We start from the raw sequence: 19,783 nt of genomic DNA, 5'->3' as shown, positions 1-19,783 counted from the left end.
GTCCTGCAGGCCATGTCACTGGCATGACTGACTCTCCTATCCGGGATTCCTCTGGAGGATCCTGCATTGCTACGCCTACTGCTGCCGCTGCTGCTGTTGCTGCTGCTGGGAGTCGTTCATCATCCCAGAGAGGAAGTAGGAACACCACTACTTTTACTAAACAATTGACCCTCCAACAGTCCTTAGCGAGGAGGATGAAGTACGACAGCAGTCATCCTGAAGCAAAACGTATAACTGAGGCCTTGACTGCTATGTTGGTGTTAGACGTGCGTCCGGTATCCGCCATTAGTGCAGTGGGATTTAGACAATTGATGGAGGTAGTGTGTCCCCGGTTCCAAATCCCGTCTAGATTCCACTTCACTAGGCAGGCGATACCGAGACTGTACAGAAACGTCAGAAAAAGTGTCCTCAGTGTCCTGAAAAATGCCGTTGTACACAATGTCCACTTAACCACGGACATGTGGACAAGTGGAACAGGGCAGACTAAGGACTATATGACTGTGACAGCCCACTGGGTAGATGTATCACCTTACGCAGCAACAGCAGCAGCGTCACCAGTAGCAGCATCTCAGAAACGCCAGCTCGTTACAAGGCAGGCTACGCTGTGTATCACCGGTTTCAGTAAGAGGCACACCGCCGACAACCTCTTAGAGAAACTGAGGGAAATCATCGCCCAGTGGCTTACCCCACTTAGACTCTCCTGGGGATTTGTGATATCTGACAACGCCACCAATATTGTGCGGGCATTACATCTGGGCAAATTCCAGCACGTCCCATGTTTTGCTCACACAATAAACTTGGTGGTGCAGAATTTTCTGAAAAGCGACAGGGGCGTGCAGGAGACGCTTTGGGTGGCCCGAAAAATTTCTGGCCACTTTCGCCATTCAGCGACTGCGTGCCGAAGACTGGAGCGCCAGCAAACACTCTTGAACCTGCCCCGCCATCACCTGAAGCAAGAGGTTGTGACGCGGTGGAACTCAACCCTCTATATGCTTCAGAGGATGGAGGAGCAGCAAAAGGCCATACAAGCCTATACATCCACCTATGACATAGGCAAAGGAGGGGGTATGCACCTGACTCAAGCGCAGTGGAGAATGATTTCCGTGTTGTGCAAGGTTCTCCAGCCCTTCGAACTTGCCACACGTGAAGTCAGTTCAGACACAGCCAGCTTGAGTCAGGTCATTCCCCTCATCAGGCTTTTGCAGAAGCAGCTGGAGAAAGTGAAGGAGGAGCTAAGACGGAGCGATTCCGCTCGGCATGTGGGACTTGTGGATGAAGCCCTTCATTCGCTTTGCCAGGATTCCAGGGTGGTCAATCTGTTGAAATCAGACCACTACATTTTGGCCACCGTGCTTGATCCTAGGTTTAAAGCCTATGTGGTGTCTCTCTTTCCGGCCGACACAAGCCTGCAGAGGTGCAAAGACCTGCTGGTGAACACACTGTCAGCTGAAGCGGAACGTGACACGTCAACGGCTCCTTCTTCATTTTCTCCCGCAACTGGGGCTGCCAGGAAAAAACTTAGGTATCCTAAGCAACCCGCTGGCGGTGATGCAGGGCAGGCAGGACCAAGTTTGGACATCTGGTCTGGACTGAAGGACCTGGCAACAATTTCTGACATGTCTACTGTCACTGCATATGATACTGTCACCATTGACAGAATGGTGGAGGATTACATCGGTGACAGCATCCAAGTAGGCATGTCAGACAGTCCATACCTGTACTGGCAGGAAAAAGAGGCAATTTGGAGGCCCCTGTACAAGCTGGCTCTATTTTACCTGAGTTGCCCCCCCTCCAGTGTGTACTCCGAAAGAGTGTTTAGTGCAGCCGGGAACCTTGTCAGCGAAAGGCGTAGGAGGTTGCTTCCACAGAATGTGGAGAAGATGATGTTCATCAAAATGAATTATCAGCTCTTCCAGGGAGACCAGCCTCCAGAAGGTACAGAGGGACCTGTGGTGGTGGATTCAAGTGGGGACGAGTTAATACTTTGTGAGGATGAGGATGTACACACTGAAGAGGGTGAGGAATCGGTGGATGAGGAGGATGAGGATGACATCTTGCCTCCGTAGAGCCAGTTTGTGCAGGGACACATTAATTTCCAGCTTGTTTTGTGGGGGCCCAAACGAACCAATCATTTCAGCCACAGTTGTGTGGCAGACCCTGGCGCTGAAATGATTGATTTGTTAAAGTGTGCATGTCCTGTTTATACAACATAAGGGTGGGTGGGAGGGCCCAAGGACAATTCCATCTTGCACTTCTTTTTTTTCTTTGCATTATGTACAGTTTGGGGCCTAGTTTTTCTAACTGCCATCCTGTCTGCCACTGCAGTGTCACTCCTAGATGGGTCACGTGTTTGTGCCGCCCACTCGTGTCGCTTAGCATAGTCATCCAGCTACCTCGGTGCAACCTTTTGGACATGAAAACACTATTGTGAGGTGTGAGGTGTTCAGAATAGACTGGAAATGAGTGGAAATTAAGGTTATTGAGGTTAATAATAGCATAGGAGCAGAGAAACCAACAAATTCTGTGATTTTAGCTGTTTTTATGCTTTTTAAAAAAAAAATACAGATCCAAAACACAAAACCCAGAACCCAAAACACGGAAGGGTGGTTTTGGCAAAACCAATCCAGATCCAAAACACGAAGAAAGATCCAGATCCAAAACCAAAACACAAAACACGAAAAGTGGCCGGTGCACACCCCTATATTAAAGGCAACAGACCTTTGTATCAAAAGGGTTAGGAAAACCACAAGGAAAAGGAAGCCAGTGTGGTTTGAGAAAGAGGTAGCAAGTATTGTGGAAGCAAAAAAGATGGCCTTTAGGAAATACAAGCAGACGCACAATAATGAGGACAAAGAGGTTTATCTTGGAAAACAGAAGGAGGCTAAGACAATAATCAGATGTGCAAAAGCTGAGGAGAAAATGGCACAGTCAGTGGGTAAAGGGGGCAAAACTTTTTTAAAGTATATAAGTTAAAGGAGAAAAACAAAAGGTGGAATAAAAAGACTAAAGACAGAAAGAGGGAGTCTTGTTGAGGGAGACAATGTAATAGCTGATCATCTTAATAATTATTTTGTTCAGTGTTCACTACTGAAAGAGAAGGCAAGGGGCCACAGTTAAGTTGCAGTTGTTCAGAAAAATTAGGTATGAACAAGCACTTTGCAGAGGAGAAGATCCTAACAGAACTCTCAAAATTGAAAGTGGATAAATCAATGAGGCCTGATGGGAAACATCCAAGGATACTAAAAGCGCTTAAAGGGGTCCTGGTAACACCATTAACAGAATTATTCAACCAGTCACTAGTTCCTGGAGTAATTCCAGAGGACTGGAAAAGAGCAGACATTGTCCCACTGCACAAAAGTGGAAGCAAGAAAGAGGCAAGCAACTACCGACCAGTGAGCCTTACATCAGTAGTAGGGAAATTGATGGAAACACTCTTAAAAGAAAGAGTCGTAGATTATCTCAAATCCAGCAATTTGCAGGATCCAAACAGCATGGATTTACTGGAGGGGAGATCATGTCAAACAAATCTGATTGACTTTTTTGACTGGGTGACTAAAGAAATAGATAAAGGGGGGGCCATAGATATAGCTTATCTAGACTTTAGTATGGCTGTTGACACTGCTTCACATTGCAGACTGTTAAATAAACTGGGAAGCATGGGATTGGATACAAAGATAGTTGAATGGATAAGATCATAGCTGCAGGATAGTAAACAGAGAGTTATAGTAAACGGAGTGCAGTCTCAAGCAGGAAATGTTACCAGTGGAGTTCCTCAGGTATCTGTACTTGGACCAGTGCTTTTTAATATCTTTATTTGTGACATTGCGAATGGTATTGAAGGGAAACAATACCTTTCTGCAGATGGCACAAAGGTATGCAACAGGGTAGACACACCAGGAGAGGTAAAACAAATGATTGATGATCTAGGTAGACTAGAGGAATGGTCAAGAACGTGGCAACTACAGTTTAATGCCCAAAAATGCAAGATCATGCACCTGGATCTCAAAAATCCAAAGGCTAAATATAGTATTAATGGCACTATACTGGAAACTACAGAAGAGGAAAGGGATCTAGGAGTCACTATTTCAGGTGACTTAAAGGCATTCAAACATTGTAACAAAGCAATGAGGAAGGCAAGCCAGATGCTTGGTTGCATAGGGAGAGGGATCAGTAGCAGAAATAAAGTGATAATACCACTGTATAGGTCATTGGTACGTCCTCATCTCTAATACTGTGTGGAGTTTGTATATTCTGCCTGTGCTTGCGTGGGGTTCCTCCGGGTATTCCGGTTTCCTCCCACACTCCAAAAATATATTGGTAGGTTAATTGGCTTCCAACAAAAAAATTAACCCTAGTGTGTGTGTGGGGGCATGTGGTAGGGAATATAGAGTGTAAGCTCCACTGGGGCACGGACTGATGTGAATGCCAAATATTCTCTGTAAAGCGCTGCGGAATATGCGTGCGCTATAAAAATAACTGATAATAATAATAATAATAATACTGTGTTCAGTTCTGGAGGCCATAGCTCTAGAAGGATATTAATACATTAGAGTCTGTACAAAGAGGGGAAACTAAATTGGTGCAAGATCTACACCACAAAACGTACCAGGAAAGACTAAAAGATCTTAATATGTATAGTTTGGAACAGAGAAGGGAAAGGGGGGGCATGATAGAAACATTCAAATATATGAAGGGTTTTAACAAGGTAAAGTAAGGAGACATTCTTCAAAGAAAGAGAAGTATTAGAACAAGAGGACATGTTCTGAAACTGGAGGATGGTAGGTTCAGGGGAAATTTGCGGAAAAATTACTTCACAGAAAGGGTAGTGGACAAGTGGAATAGCCTCCCATCAGAGGTGGTAGAGGCTAAGACAGTAGAGCAATTTAAACATGCGTGGGATAGACATAAGGATATCCTTCAGAAGAAGTAAGGGTCAATAAGGGTTGAGGTAACAATATGTTTAAAAATAGGGCAGACTAGATGGGCCAAGTGGTTCTTATCTGCCATCAAATTCTATGTTTCTATGTAACAGTTTCTATATATAGCTTGATTGTGGTATCATCTGGACATTTGTCGTCTCCTGTCCCAAGTGAGCCAAATTCAAAATAATAATTGTACTGTGCATAAATTATTAATTACTGGGCACTTTATTTGTCCTGCGTACATGAAATTGAAGTGGAGAACCGTTACAGATGCATTTTGTTCAAATCTCCTGTTTTAGGTGATTTACATGGTGAGTTATAATTCGCCTAAGCTACTAAAGGCAAATTGCAATGTATATCTGGGCCATTTCATGTCACGTATGAGACATAAAGAAAACTTCTAAATGATAAAAACACTCAACTCTTTGTATTAAGAGCCTGTGTTATTTTTTTTTGAGACAACCTATGAGAAAGAGCTATAATTTAACTTGTCAGCCTATGTTGAAAACTCAAGATACACAGCTACAGATTTTTCATTCTTACAGTGTATGGGACATTTCATGGAATGGCCCATATCATTACTTGCTTCAAACTTTCAAATTAAAGTCATTGCGCATCTTACAATCACATAAATCTTTGTTCTGTTTGTACATTATAGAATTGGGGTGGAGCGGGGCGTAGCTGGATCTATGGGGGCCCCATAGCAAAATTTCTACCCCCCGTACAGTGCTCTACTCACCTTCTGAGTGAGCCCCATGGGCAGCTTTTCAGTTGTTACCAGTGTCTCTTCTCACTGAGAGGAGAGTCGTATGAGAGGAGGGATGGGGCTGATCATTTTGACAGGGGGGTGGGGGGGGGGGGGGGCACAGCGCTGATGATCCCTGCTGCAAACTGCTCCCTACTCACAGTCTGAAGTGTGCCTGTGACTAAGAAGAAGTTCGCAGGAGGGACCAACTGCACCCACAGCAAATTGCCTACTTGCAGCAAATTGCATCCCTGCAGCAATTGCTTCCTAGTCACATACTGAAGTATGCCTGTGACTAATACCCCTTTCAGACAGAAAACCAAATTTCCGGGTCATACATTTGTACCCAGTAACTTGCTGATCAGCACTGGATTTTTTTCTGTCTGAAAGGGTCAACCTGGGTCTAAATTCCCAGACTTCGACCCAGGAATTTACCAGGGTCTGAGACCCGAGAATTTAGACCTGGGTTGACCCTTTCAGACAGAAGAAATACCCATGTTGATCAGCAAATTACCGGGTAGAAATGTATGACCCGGTAATTTGCTCTTCTGTCTGAAGGGGGGTACAGACAGGGAACGTCAAAACAACCTGGCACTCAAATGCCGGGTAAAAGCTGGGTTTTTTGTCTTTTCCTGTCTGAAAGTGGTATAAGAAGCAGTTCGCAGGAGGGATCAGTGGAACCCGTGATCAGGCAAGATCCAGTACTCACTCCACAAGTCCCACACACCAAAGTGGGTGCTTGGCCCCATAGCAATTGTAACCCCTGCACCCACATAAGCACAACTCTAAATTGGGGTATCTATTAAACAGCTATTTGTATAATTGCCATGGAACTATTACCAAAAATCTGACTGGTTTCAGATTGTCGTAGCTGCCAGAAGGGAGTTCTTCCATTTATTTCAATGGACAATGCATTTCAGTGGGTGCAGAAAGCCCATAGAAATGTTTTGTAGATTTAAATGAATGACAAATGTATATATGTTATAGTGAAAGTAATTGAAATACTATTGTGATACAAGATGACCCAGCAAGCTCTGGCAGCCATTGACTGCATTATCATTATGGAACACTTAAAACTAGTTTGAGGGATGAATTAAAGCTTTATACAGTATATGGTGATGTTAGTGGTTTTAGTATTTGAACAAAATAATCTATTAGTACATACAGTATGGTTCTAGATGTAAAAACACGATCATTGTTTACAGTATGTTCTATTGATGATCAAATGCATTTCTGTGAGTTTGCTTATACATGCAGGCAGATATGAGTGATCCGTTGTTGTACCTTATGCACCTTCCTCCTCCCTGTCCCACTTTCCATTCCTCTAGAAATAGTGTATGTCTGATTACAGAAACAATTGCAACAAGCAGTAATGTAAAGGAGATAGTGCAGACAGAGGTGGGGTGCATGGGAGTAACTACCATAGGTGTAAGGAGGAGAAGGTTTTATCTGGAAAATCAACAAGAACAAGTATAATGCTTCACATAGACTGTTCAACTGCTGTTTGCAGCTGTCACAGAAAGTACTGAGAGCCTTATTACGCATATATTTCTGTATCACTTCATTGTCTAAAATTCTGAGTTATAGTTGCAGTCAAACATCTCTGAGTACTTGGTGGAAACTTCTTAAATATAACAATGTAGATCATAGAAATGACATGCTTAGATTTATTGAGGTAAGCAACATGGCAGCTAATTGTCACTATTACAAAAACCAATACTGTAAATCAGGAGGTTTTATTTTTTTTGGTTGAGACCTATTTATCAGGGACTAACTTATCAAATGTTCTGTACGCTTCCTCAAATCTTCAAATCATCATTTTTGATGCCATGTTTTAACACTTTGAAGAATCAATAGTCAAAATGTTCTTATTTGTACAATGTAATATATTCTTTTCCATATCAGAATAAGAAGACACAACCTGGCTTCATGCAGTCACATTATTTTGTTGCCCTCTATCGTTTCAAAGCACTAGAAAAAGATGACCTAGATTTCCAGTGAGTATTAGCTTTTTGGCTTTGATGATTTGAGTGTTGGTTTTAATGCCTGTCTTCCCCTTTAGCAAGGAGTGTTTTTAAAAATGTATATTGTAATAGTTAATTACATTTTTAAAAATGTATATTGTAATAGTTAATTGTCAGGTGCAGTATTGTTACCAATGCTGTTTAAAGGATCACTAAATATAAAATATAAGTTGGCTAACATAAAAGAGCTACTAATAAAATTCTCAAAGACACATGTACAGTAAAAGTGTCAGGATATTATCTAATGGAAATAGTAAATATAAAGGCCCTCATTCAGAGCCGTACGCTCTGAGCAGAGCGCACGCTCTGAATGAGGGCCGGGCTCCATTTTCATGGAGCGTCCTCCTGGACGCTCGTATAGCTGTGGGTCACCACCCACAGGCTATACGAGTGTGCATTGTGATGGCCGCGATGGTCGAGACCATCGCGACCATCGAAATTGCGAGCCGGAGCCTGCGGTTGAGGTTTTCAACCGCAAAATCACTAGTGATGTCAGTGGGCCGGCTTCTGACGGGAGGCGTTCCCGTGGGAACGCCCCCGTCAGGGAGGCACGCCCCCGGCACGCCCACCAAAGGGGGCGTGCTGTCAATCAACATTGACAGCACGCCCCCTTTGATCGGACACAACGAACGAAGGACTTTCCTTCGCTCGTCGCGTCTGGCGCATGTGCATGGCTCCCTCCGTCGTGCGCATGCTCAGTCCATAACATCGACCCACTTGCGAGCGGACAGCTGCTCGCGAGTGGGTCTGAATCAGGCCCAAAGTTGCCTTTTGTTGGGGGTAAGTATTTTCCAACACAAACTGTAGCAACTGTTGGTAATCCCACTCACATGCACTACAATCAGCCATTGCATGCTGTAATACCAAAAGTACTTACTGGGAGAGGACGGTAATGTTTGTTCTGCTACATGGTGAATGCAGAGTATCAAGCATGCATACATACAAACATACATACATACACATAGAAACCCACACAACAGTGTGTGTGTGTGTGTATATATATATATATTATATATATATATATACTGTATATAATTTTATAGCTTTCAGGTGTCCCTATTTTCTAAGGACATTCCATTTTTACTACTCCTTGAATCAAACCTGTGTGCCCAAAACATTTATATTTAAATTAGAATGCTTACTTTTCTATTATCTATTGTAGAATAAGGCTGAAGACTAAAGTGGTTCTCCACAGTTTTATTTTCCAAATCCCATTTCTCATCCTGTATTTTAGCACTAGAGATAAGCCATACAAACTAATTACAGTCCATCTGAGCCTTGGCTCCATTTCTGCAGGATCTTATAAGTTCGAATGTTAAAATGCCGGTTGCACAAGTGTTTTCATTCGGCATATACAGTATGTACTAAAATATACATATTTATTTAAATAGATGTCTTTATTGAAAACTTTAACATTTCTAACACAAAGTTCAACTTTGAGAGAAAGAGAATACATTACATTACTAAATTACTTCTACCTTTATTAATGACGCAGAAACGAAAATTAAAAAAATCTATACATCAATTATCACTTTTATTAATAATACATTAAATAACATTTGACTTTTGTTTCTATTTGCTTGTGCTAGTAATTTAGGGCCTTATTCAGAGGTGGATGCAGTGGAGCAATTTTTGGCCACTGCGCATGCGCCAATGCCAACCACTTGAGAAGGTGGCTGTACCGAGGATTTTTCTGTAAAGTGAGTGACAGGTAGTTAGATTTTGGGAGACGTAACATAGAGTGGCTACAAAAGCGCAGGTGTGTCGGGACCGTTAGCATATTTTCGCAGAACCACTGTGTACGGAATAGCAGTCGTGAGGGGGTATTTCTGTTCACCTCTGAATAAGGCCCTCACTGCCCGGTTCCAGCTTTGAGGTCTTCAGTCTCGGTTGACCTTCCAAGTGCTGGTCTGTTATCGGTGACTCTTGACTTTTCTCATGTACAAAACCATAGCAGGAGAACAAACGCTGAATGTATTGGCGTAATCAAAGATATTGTATAGTAGTGCTTCAGGAAAATCTACTGTAGGACATATTTACTAATTATTGTGTTTTAGAATTTAGATAATGCTGATTTGCCTTACATCTCTTCACAGTGACAATTACTGAATCACAAAGCAAAACCAAATTTATCATCCACAGACATGAAATAAAATCCAGTTCAGATTCTTCATTGAACACCGTCCTTTCTTCCTTAATACTCTTTGCTCTTATTTCTTTTGCCATTACTAAAGTTGCAAAGGGTAATTCTAATTAAAAAAAAGTCCATGGATAAAAGCTGCTTCGAACAAAACTAAATTTATATAAGTAATTTAAATTTGCTGACTGCATTTATTACCTGCATTCCTATGCGCTTATTTGATCGTCCTAAGTGTGGAGTTACTCGTTTATTTATTCATTATTGTTGCCTCTTGCCTTCATGCCTGCCTTATTTTGCAAACTGTTGACTTTCACCTTTTACCCACTAACGTGGATGGTGATGAAATACCAACCATTCAGCTCCTAACTGTCACTTTACAGGCTGTGTTTGAAAAATGACAGCCAGGAACTGGCTTAGTGCATTTCCCTATTGGAAACATGATAATCAATTGATTTGTAAAAAAAACCTTTTCTTTATAATTGTGGGCCAGTTGGTCTTACCTTGATTCTTTCTCTCAACTTTTTCAAAACTTCCTTATAATAATGCTGGTTAACTGTTGTGCCTGCTTCTATCCTACTCCTCTAAGTATGACTGTCTGGTATCTTACATTAACTGTGTGTGTGTGTGTGCTGTGACATGTAGCATTGTGAATAGAGGTAAGAGAATCTATTCAGCTGAATCTTAAACTTTTATTCAATAAAGTGGCGGATGTGGAATACTTTTAGTCAATTAAAGTGTCTGTTAAAATTCTGTATACTGTATGTGTTGGGTTCCTTTCTACTGGTTTGGTATAATGGCTGGGGGTCTTTTAGAGAACCTGTCCACTATGCTGGAACCACTGATGTGGAAAAAGGTCCACATAGAGGCCCCGACCTGGGACTGGTCATCACTTCTGCAGTGGGTCCTGACACTTGTTTTCTGCTTGTTATATTAGAGACTAATCCAGTCTGTCTAGGGCCAGAGCTAGTTGGGGATCTGGGGGAGGGTGGTGTCGCTTTTGATTGCTCAGAATAGATGAGTCTGTTTGCGTTTTTGTACAAAATAGAAAAAATTATTTCAAATTTGTCAAAGTTACTTCATACCAAAATGCGGGCTGATTAGAATTACAGTGCCGTTTTAATTCCTATAATGATATAGCTGAACACTACAGTAAAAACATGATCCACATTGACTACGAGGTATGTCTATAAAATAACGAGACTGTGATTCCACCTAGTAAACAAAGCAGTCAGAATCGGTTCTAACTGCATATGTAGTAACCTTGAACTTGTCTGTAATTGCATGACAAGTAGCAACACTCTATGACATTCAGTTGATTGTGAGTCGCCATTTAATTTGGTTGTGTTTTCTGTAGAGTGACGAAAAAATGCTAAAGCTGGCCACACACTAGACCAACTTACATCCAACCAGCCAACTTGTTGATTGGTTGGAATGAAAATCTGGTAACGTATGGGAGTAAATAATGATCAGCAATTTGCTCCTAAATGCCAGAAAACAGATGAAAATGGTAATTCAAACAAGTTTGTTAAATGTTTGATCTAAACTATTTGTTCAAACAACAGTTTTAGTCCATTTTCCAGCGTTTGGGAGCAAATTGCTGATTCCATTCCTTACCAGATTTTCATTCCAACCAATCAACAAGTTGGCTGGTTGGATGTATGTTGGTCTAGTGCATGGCCAGCTTAAGTTTAAAAGTTGAACAACGTGTCAATTTGAAATTTTTAATAAGGAATGTTGTGTTGACATTCTGCAGCAACTTGACGCAGATCCAAACCTGTTTCATAAAGTAATCACCTGGATCTTCCAGTACGATCCTGAAACCAAAAGACAGTCAATGTACTGGAAAACACTGTCATCACCATGAATGAACAAAGCTCGTCAAAGCAAGTCAAAATTCAAAGCAATGCTCATTGTTTTTTTCGATATAAAGGGTGTAATTTTACATGAAGGCACAACAGTTAACCAGCATTATTATAAGGAAGTTTTGAAAAAGCTGAGAGAAAAAATCAGAAAGAAACGGCCGCAACTGTGGAAAAATGGTTTCATTCTTCACCAGGACAATGCGCCTGCTCACAGAGCACTTACTGTGAAGCAGTTTTTGACCGACAATCACATTACTACACTTGAACATCCTCCATATTCGCCTGATTTAGCACCTTGCGACTTTTATCTTTTCCCAAAAGTCAAATCAGTGCTTAAAGGGACACATTTTGAATCAGTTGATGCTGTAAAGATGAAATCTGCAGATATGTTGAAAGAACTAACAGAAATTGATTTGCTCCATGCCTTCCACCAGTGGAAAACAAGACTACAGCCATGTATTAGTGCAAATGGGGAGTATATTGAAGGGGACAAACATTACATTTGTAATACCAATAAATAAAGATGAGTTATTTAATCAATCTCGTTATTTAATAGACATACCTCATATTCTAAAAATTTATATTTTTAAACTTTTGTATATTATTTGTAAATCTTCTTTTACGGTTCCAAGATTTCTATATGAATCCATAACAACTCAAACCTTGTATGGTCAAACCTAACAGATGATAAACTTCCTTCAGCTGCTTATCCAAAAGACTAATATATTTTGCATTTCAATTGTAGAGCTGGAGACAGGATCACAGTGATTGATGACTCCAATGAAGAATGGTGGAGGGTAAATGTAGTACACTAAATTCCCCAAAGTTTATTACCTAACCATTGACCAGGATTGCACCTCTTAGACAATATTAAGGTGGCCACACATGTACATATTTTATCAGGCAATTTCAATAGTCCCTGCCCAACAATGCGTTTAGATGCTGTCCACTTACAATTGGTGTGTATGGCCATTCGCCGACCATAATAATTGTATCTACCTCCCTAGCCAAGCTGCTATAATTAAATACCTGTGGCCAATTCATATGTGTTGAATCAGGCTCAATTGTTGCATCTATTTGGATGTGGCATCATGGCCTTGACTATCTTGACTACTCATGGGTAAATGAGAAGCTCATAGGTGATGGTATTCCTAGCTAGAATATTAATCAAAATGTTCAAAAGAGTAGGAGAGAAGACAACTAGCTCAGGTCTATTGCAGAGTAGCATTGGACCCAACAGATCTGAGTATCCCAGGAACAGATTTTCTTATTTCACCAAATCTCCTAAACAAATTAGCTTTGGGTGAAGTCTTCTATAAATATTTAGTATGGGTAGACAACTCCTTGGACAACAGTATGCACAAAGGCTTCCATAATCTGACAGATTGTCAACACATTTCACACATCATATTCACACTTGTGCATTTTATATTGTCTTTTGTCACGATCCCAGTCTGACTCACAGATACAGCAATCTGGATCAGCTGGTCGTGACGCTGGAGCACCTCGGTCACTTACCAAAATACATGATTCTTCTGCCACAACGTAAGCTTAACTCTGGAGTCTTGCGATCTCTGAACAAATTATTAATAAATCACCTTCAGTTACACACAGGTATGTAGCATGGGCCTCACAGGCTCGCAAGTTCAATAAGAATCATGGAGAAGTATGCTAGATTGAATGTGTTTAATCCAAAAAATAATAAATATTTATAAAATGACACACATTATATATGCAAATATTTTCTAAAAATAAAGAGAAATAATTCAGAGTTTCTAAGACAATTTACAACAAAGTTCTAAGCACTGCAGTTGAAGGGGAGTCACCCATAAGAAGGTTCTGGTGCATTCACAACACTTCCATCTGTTCCCCAATGACTGAACAAGCTGTTTACAGGTCATAAACCACAGTGTACCCATCAGCCCCTCTGCGACCAAACATAGGTCAGCTCCAGGGTATCAAATGCAGCTGCTTCATTCCACATAATTCAAGAAATATAATTTGTGGTGATTATTCTGTGCCTATTTGCTATACCTCCCCCTGAAGATGGACACAGGATAGCAATTGACACACATCTTGAAGATACCATGTTCATACAGAATATACAATGACAGAACATCATACAGAACAGACTTTAACATGTTATGCATTTTGAGATTATCATATTTTGGGAGGGCCTATTGGCCACTTCTTTGTTTTTTTTATTACCAACTATTTTGATTACTAAATGTCTCCTTTTTATCATCTTACAAATGATAGAATTTTCTCAAATATCTATAGTCCTAATACATTTCTTAAACTAAATTATAATTATAACTTGCAACTATTTTTGTTATAGTTGAGCTTTTATAATAAGGAGAGACAGCTTAACATACTGTAGACAGTGGGAAAAGAGAATAATGTTAGAAAATATAATGTTACTGAAAGAACAGCAGATGTTTGGAATAAACTCCCTGTAGATATAGTGAAGAAAAGAACAGCTAATGAATAATATTAGCATGCTAGAAATAAACACTGGACTGTCCTGAGACTGAACCATTAGGCTCCTTACATTTGCATAGAAGAATATGCTTTTACTAATGTTTTACAACTTTTTGTGGGAAAATGTATCAAATCTTCTAAAGAGGTTTGATAAATCTCCCCCTTGGTTCCAATGGGAGCGATTCAATTCAGTGCAATGTTGAGTAGCCCTGGGAGGCAGCGCCCAGAGCTATTCAATTCAGCGCGCTGTTTACTTTGTCGGAAAGCAGTTAAGTCGGGGAATGCCTGTTCTTGCGAATCGTTATTCTCTGACTAAAGTGCGTTAAGGCGGCAAACAGCCTCGCGGATGGCACTTTAGTTGGATTTTTCTTTTCACACTCAGGAGGGTGCGAGAAGAAATCCTTTAGTCAGACCAAACAGTGTGGTGAATTGAATAGCTCCGGGAGCTCCCTCCCGGGGCATTCATCATCGCGTTGAATTGGATCGCCCCCAATGTTTGCTCCAGTAGTCTGAATCAGTGACAGAATTGTTTGGATGCTTCTTGCTATATTGAATGACCCCCCTGACCACAAGCACTGGCTACCAACAAATGTCAAATATAATTGCGCTTACCACCCGATGTGACTGGTGCTTTTCTAATGCCAGTGGGTAACCAGACTTCTTAAGTAAATGTCAGGCTAGATATACCTTGAAAAGCAGATTAGATGGAACTATTGATCTGTATCTACCATCAATATTTCATTGTTTTTGCTCATTTAAATAATGCATCATTAGTTATAGTGACCTCTAAAAAGATAACTTCACCCACAAGACAGATACTGTAAGTTGCACATTATCACCCAATAAAACTTACCTGAAGTATAGTGTTCCACCAAATCTAGTAGGTCTTTAGATATCTGTGGTGGTACTCCTCTCTCTCCCATCAGCACTGTGTTATTGATCAATAACACAATGTATTTAGGAAAAAATTTCCCCTTAGCAGGAGCAAAAACAGTTAAAAGACATGTGTAGTCCCACCATGTTGCATTGCATGTCTGACCCCAGGTAAGTAGTATTCTTGATTCTGGAACTCAACCCACAACTAACCTTTTTACATGGGAATATAATTTTTGAAATAGTGTAGCTAATGTTTAACAGTAATATCTTAATCAAACAGAGAAATGTTGACTGATCCTTACCGTTTTTTGGAATTAGGGTAAAATAGGGGACAAAACTGGCTACTTGCCAACTAACTTCCTCATCCGTGTACGGGCAGGAGAGAGAGTGTACAAAGTGACTCGATCTTTTGTAGGCAATAAAGAGATTGGACAGATCACACTGAAGAAAGACCAGGTAAGAATATACTGACATTTGCCTATATAATTATCGTCATGTACAGTACAGCATTCCAAAATGGGCTGCAACAAAATTCAACAGCCATCCTTAGCTGACACAAATGCTTTAAACCGCAGCCATTTTAAAGCACTAGTATGAGCATTAAATCAATCTAGTAGTCCAAATATGAGCAATCGTGTTTTAGTGGTTTGTTTATTTTTTTTAAAATAAATATACAGTATATTTATATATATATATATATATATATATATATGTGAAATTTAAATTTATTTTAGGAGCTCTTTGCATGTATTTGACACCAATTCTTGATATCCATATAATTAAGGAAATTATGCCATGTAAGTTTGTTTGCCAACCATGTGATTAAAGACATCAGATGTTACAGTGTACTACAGATGTGTCCTCATACACCTTTCCTTTCTTTCTTCATTTGGCACAAGATGCCGTCACGGCTGAGACGCACCACGACGAGTAGCAATTAGATAGATCCCAATTTTTTTTCCTGCAAAAGTATTCATCTAAAGTAGCAAATTTTAAGAAAAATCACAAGGCGTGGAAAATACACAGATTCAAAGGCATGGCACATTTGGTGACATGGCTCGATTTTAGGAAAGGTGTATGTGGACACATCTATATGTATCTTCTAGTGTAACTCAAATTGCATTACATGTAGAAGCAAATGATCTAATCTATGTGTTCTCTGTCTAGATTGTAGTGCAGAAGGGAGAGGAGATAAATGGTTACATCAAAGTCCTGACTGGACGTAAGGTGGGACTTTTTCCTGTAAATTTTCTGCAAGAGATATGAATAAGAAGGTGCGGAAAGTGAAGAGTGACTATCTGTTGCGCCCAGAGGAGAAGAACACAACACACGTGTGATCACAGCCACACAGCCACTTTTGAAAATTTCTGAGGATGCTGGCTCACTGGAAACAGAGTTCATATCCATTGTTACTATTTTGGATATTAATTTCAGAAGGTTCTTTGTGGTTTTAATACTGCCTGGACTTAGGATGTTGTCAAATAGAGCTCAACTTATCTAGTCTTCATAGATGACTGGCCATTAGTTCCTTCTTATCAGATCCTTTAGGTTTTGGGGCTTTCGGTTCCTACAGCGGTTAGTCAGCCAGGGAAAAAAGAAAACATACCTTCATAAGTGTTTCAAATGAAAATGTTTGAGCATAACAAACTGTAAACTGAAATTACATAATTACTTTTGATTACTTGGTTAATTATATTTGTTTATTGGTCAACATGGTGAATATTAAGGGAACATTATGAATGCTATGACATTGGAAAGATGTGCTGATCAATGACCTTGTCTATAACTAAGTCACATGGCTTTGTTATCTATGATCTCTTTCATAGACACACATGTACAGAATAGAAATTGCTAACTGGCCCAACGTCAATTGTATTTTTTCTCTGATAGGTATTTATATTAGTATGTGCATATGTATATGATCTCCTATTTAATAATACTCAGATAGGAGTCATTCAATGTTCTTTAATGTGCACCTATTCGTCTGCCCGGCAGATTCAAGGTGCCCACTTTTTTACATCTTAGAAACTCTCCCTTTAAAAACAATCTGTGTCTATCTTTGTAGATTTATAGATGCACATTAAAATGAGCATAGAGAACAAAGTGAATACTTCAGTGTTTAACTTCTGCTCTTTCCTGAACAAGTGCTTCTTCCCGCAGAAGTGAAACTGGAAGGTACAAAATGTATTTACTTGATAATATAGGATATGACCCGATTTGGGTCACCCAAAAGGTCCTTTTGCATGGAAAAAATGGACTGTGTGCCCCATCTCAAAACGGGAAACCCCCTTGTAAATGTTGCTTCTCCATTATTTTATCTCGTTTATTATTTAATTAATTTGTCCTACAAACAAATGCTTTTTTTTATGCATGTTGATGTAAATGCACCTAATCAGTATTCAGCAAATGATGCCCCTGATCCGTGCCATCTCTTTCTCTGTTCCGTGCCATCTCTTTCCCTGTTCCGTGCCATCTCTTCCCCTGTTCCGTGCCATCTCTTCCCCTGTTCCGTGCCATCTCTTCCCCGTTGGCTGATGCCAAATGTTGCACACTGCAGACACTGTGATCTTGGTCTGCAAATCAGTGTGCAATGTTTTAATATTTGAAAAATAGTTTGTATTTAAGTCTATAATTATATATTGTAAAACAAAGAAACTATTCATTCTTTGAAGTTGAAGTTGTGTATAATTTAAAACAAATATAATAATAAAGTCTAAAGCATTTAATGGTCATATAAAACAGAAAACTAATTTCACATCTATTTACCTGTCATCTACTTATCATAGCTACAAATACCATTTCTTGTAAAAAAGGCTTCTAATCCAAGGGCAGAACAATAATCTTACACTATATAAATAAATGTTAATAATATACTTTAATTTATTCCACTAGTGAATTTCCCATTAACATGTAATAAGGAATTCCACTTACACAGCAAAATTCCCTTTCCTGTGCTCTTGGTAAAAACTTTCTTTCTTTTATTCACATATGATACAAAAACGATATTAGCCAAATCTTTGACCTTGGTGATATATAAATATTAATCATATTAAATAATCCCCTCTAAGATTAGCTTTTTCAGAAGAACCCCAAAAAAACTATAAATACCATATATGTTATATATTCAATATTGCTGCATTGTCATTAATTATTATTAGTGTAACTATTTGCAATGTAAGTTGATTCAAAACAATCCAACTAATGTTTACACCTGGGACAGGAAACATTTTGGTACATCCAGTGCCCCAGCTGTTGCTGAGTAACTTGTGTCTCAAGACGGTTGAGAACTATGGTAAACAGAGCTCTGCCACATATGGGGTCTGATTTAGAGGTGTATGAAGTGCCAGAGTTTGCGCAGTTGAGCGATTATGTGCTACGGTGTATGCGCAAAAAGTCCTGTAAACCCCAACAGCGCATTCGTTCACCTGAGTGTACACAAAGACACGGCGTTGCGTACGGGATTGCTGACATTCGATCTGGTGGTGCAAGGCTACGGACGTGATAGGGAGGTGGCCTGAAGTGAATTAAATAAAGGCCGTCTCATGGACTTGTTATGGGACGGGCGTGTCTGTGAACGCGGTAGTGTTCCTAAACGTAGGGCAGAACTTATGTTTAGAGCAATTTCAGAAGGTCAGAAGGAGACACTGTACCTGCAATGAGCTGGTGCAAGGGTTGATGGTGGACACAATGGTGTGCCAAAGGTGGAGTGTTAAGTACCACTGGCGGAGTTACACTGTCCTCAGGCATTGAAAGTGGGCGCCTCAGGGCTTGCACGATCTGGTGCACTCTACTGCAGAAGGGGAAGGTTGCATATTACTGCTACTGCGACTCCACAAAAGTCGCAACCGTAATAGCGTCTATCTCTAAATTAGGCATCTTGGCCTTGCCAAAAGTTGCCCATCACTGGTTTACACAATAGGCATGCACAATCAGATCTGATAAATAAAAATGAATGTGTAATCCTTGCACAATGACACAAAGAATGAGATATGTTTACAGTATTTGGCAGATTTACTGCGAGTAACTTGGAGAGCCGCCTTGTTCTTGCAGAATGTGACAAGTAATCATCATCAGTAATACTATGAGTGTTTCTGTGGTGTTTGTGAGAAACTACGCTCGTTATAATATTTGCTATATGTTTTTTTTACATTAAATAAAGCATTTATAACAACTACTGACAGGGTGTAAACAGCTACTTAATCCTGTCCTTTTTCAGAACTAGGATAATATAAAGGAGAAAATTCACTAAATTTACTGTACAGTTCTTTCTGACCATAACTTTATTGTACTGTATTTTGGATATACTGTATAATTTACACCTGTAGTGTTGGGTGCATGTGCAATATTATTAAAAGCATAACCATAAGCCATGGGAGGCATGAAAGGATGTTTTATGTATTGAAATGTGATAGTTTCACTTCTTTATTTATACATTATTGTTTTTCATTGTTTTTTTTGTGATTCTATGTTAAGTGATATCTTCAGTGATAAAGCAATAAAAATCTGATCATTGTCTCTGGGGTGCAAGTATATGCTACATATTTCATGAGGGTGCAGCCAAGAGATAAGGAAGGGCAGGCAAGAGACAATGGGCAGATTTTGCAGAGGGTCCACAAAGAGGCAGCAAAGGTGTTTCTGGTGTGAATAAACTAAGGGGTCTATTTAATAAGCCTTGGATGGAGATAAAGTGAACAGAGATAAAATACCAGCCACTCAACTCCTAACTGCCATGT

The 19,783-nt window shown here is 40.0% G+C and overlaps 1 protein-coding gene across 2 annotated transcripts in view; it reads left to right on the top strand.

The window, feature by feature from the left end:
- Positions 1-19,565, top strand: part of STAC3 (SH3 and cysteine rich domain 3) — a 129,100-nt gene extending 109,535 nt beyond the window's left edge. For both annotated transcript variants that reach the window (XM_088465885.1, XM_088465884.1), the window contains exons 8-11: positions 7,573-7,664; positions 12,439-12,490; positions 15,369-15,506; positions 16,218-19,565. In XM_088465885.1, the coding sequence (XP_088322011.1) occupies positions 7,573-7,664; positions 12,439-12,490; positions 15,369-15,506; positions 16,218-16,316 (381 nt within the window). In that variant the 3' untranslated portion in view covers positions 16,317-19,565. The remainder of the gene's footprint in view (positions 1-7,572; positions 7,665-12,438; positions 12,491-15,368; positions 15,507-16,217) is intronic.
- The last annotated feature ends 218 nt before the right edge of the window (positions 19,566-19,783 follow it).

Source organism: Taudactylus pleione, unplaced genomic scaffold (genome assembly GCF_031769625.1).
Source record: "Taudactylus pleione unplaced genomic scaffold, aTauple2 ptg000065l, whole genome shotgun sequence".
Classification (NCBI taxonomy): domain Eukaryota; kingdom Metazoa; phylum Chordata; class Amphibia; order Anura; family Myobatrachidae; genus Taudactylus; species Taudactylus pleione.
The sequence above is the reverse complement of the archived record's forward strand: the minus strand, read 5'-3'. Positions and strand labels throughout refer to the sequence as shown.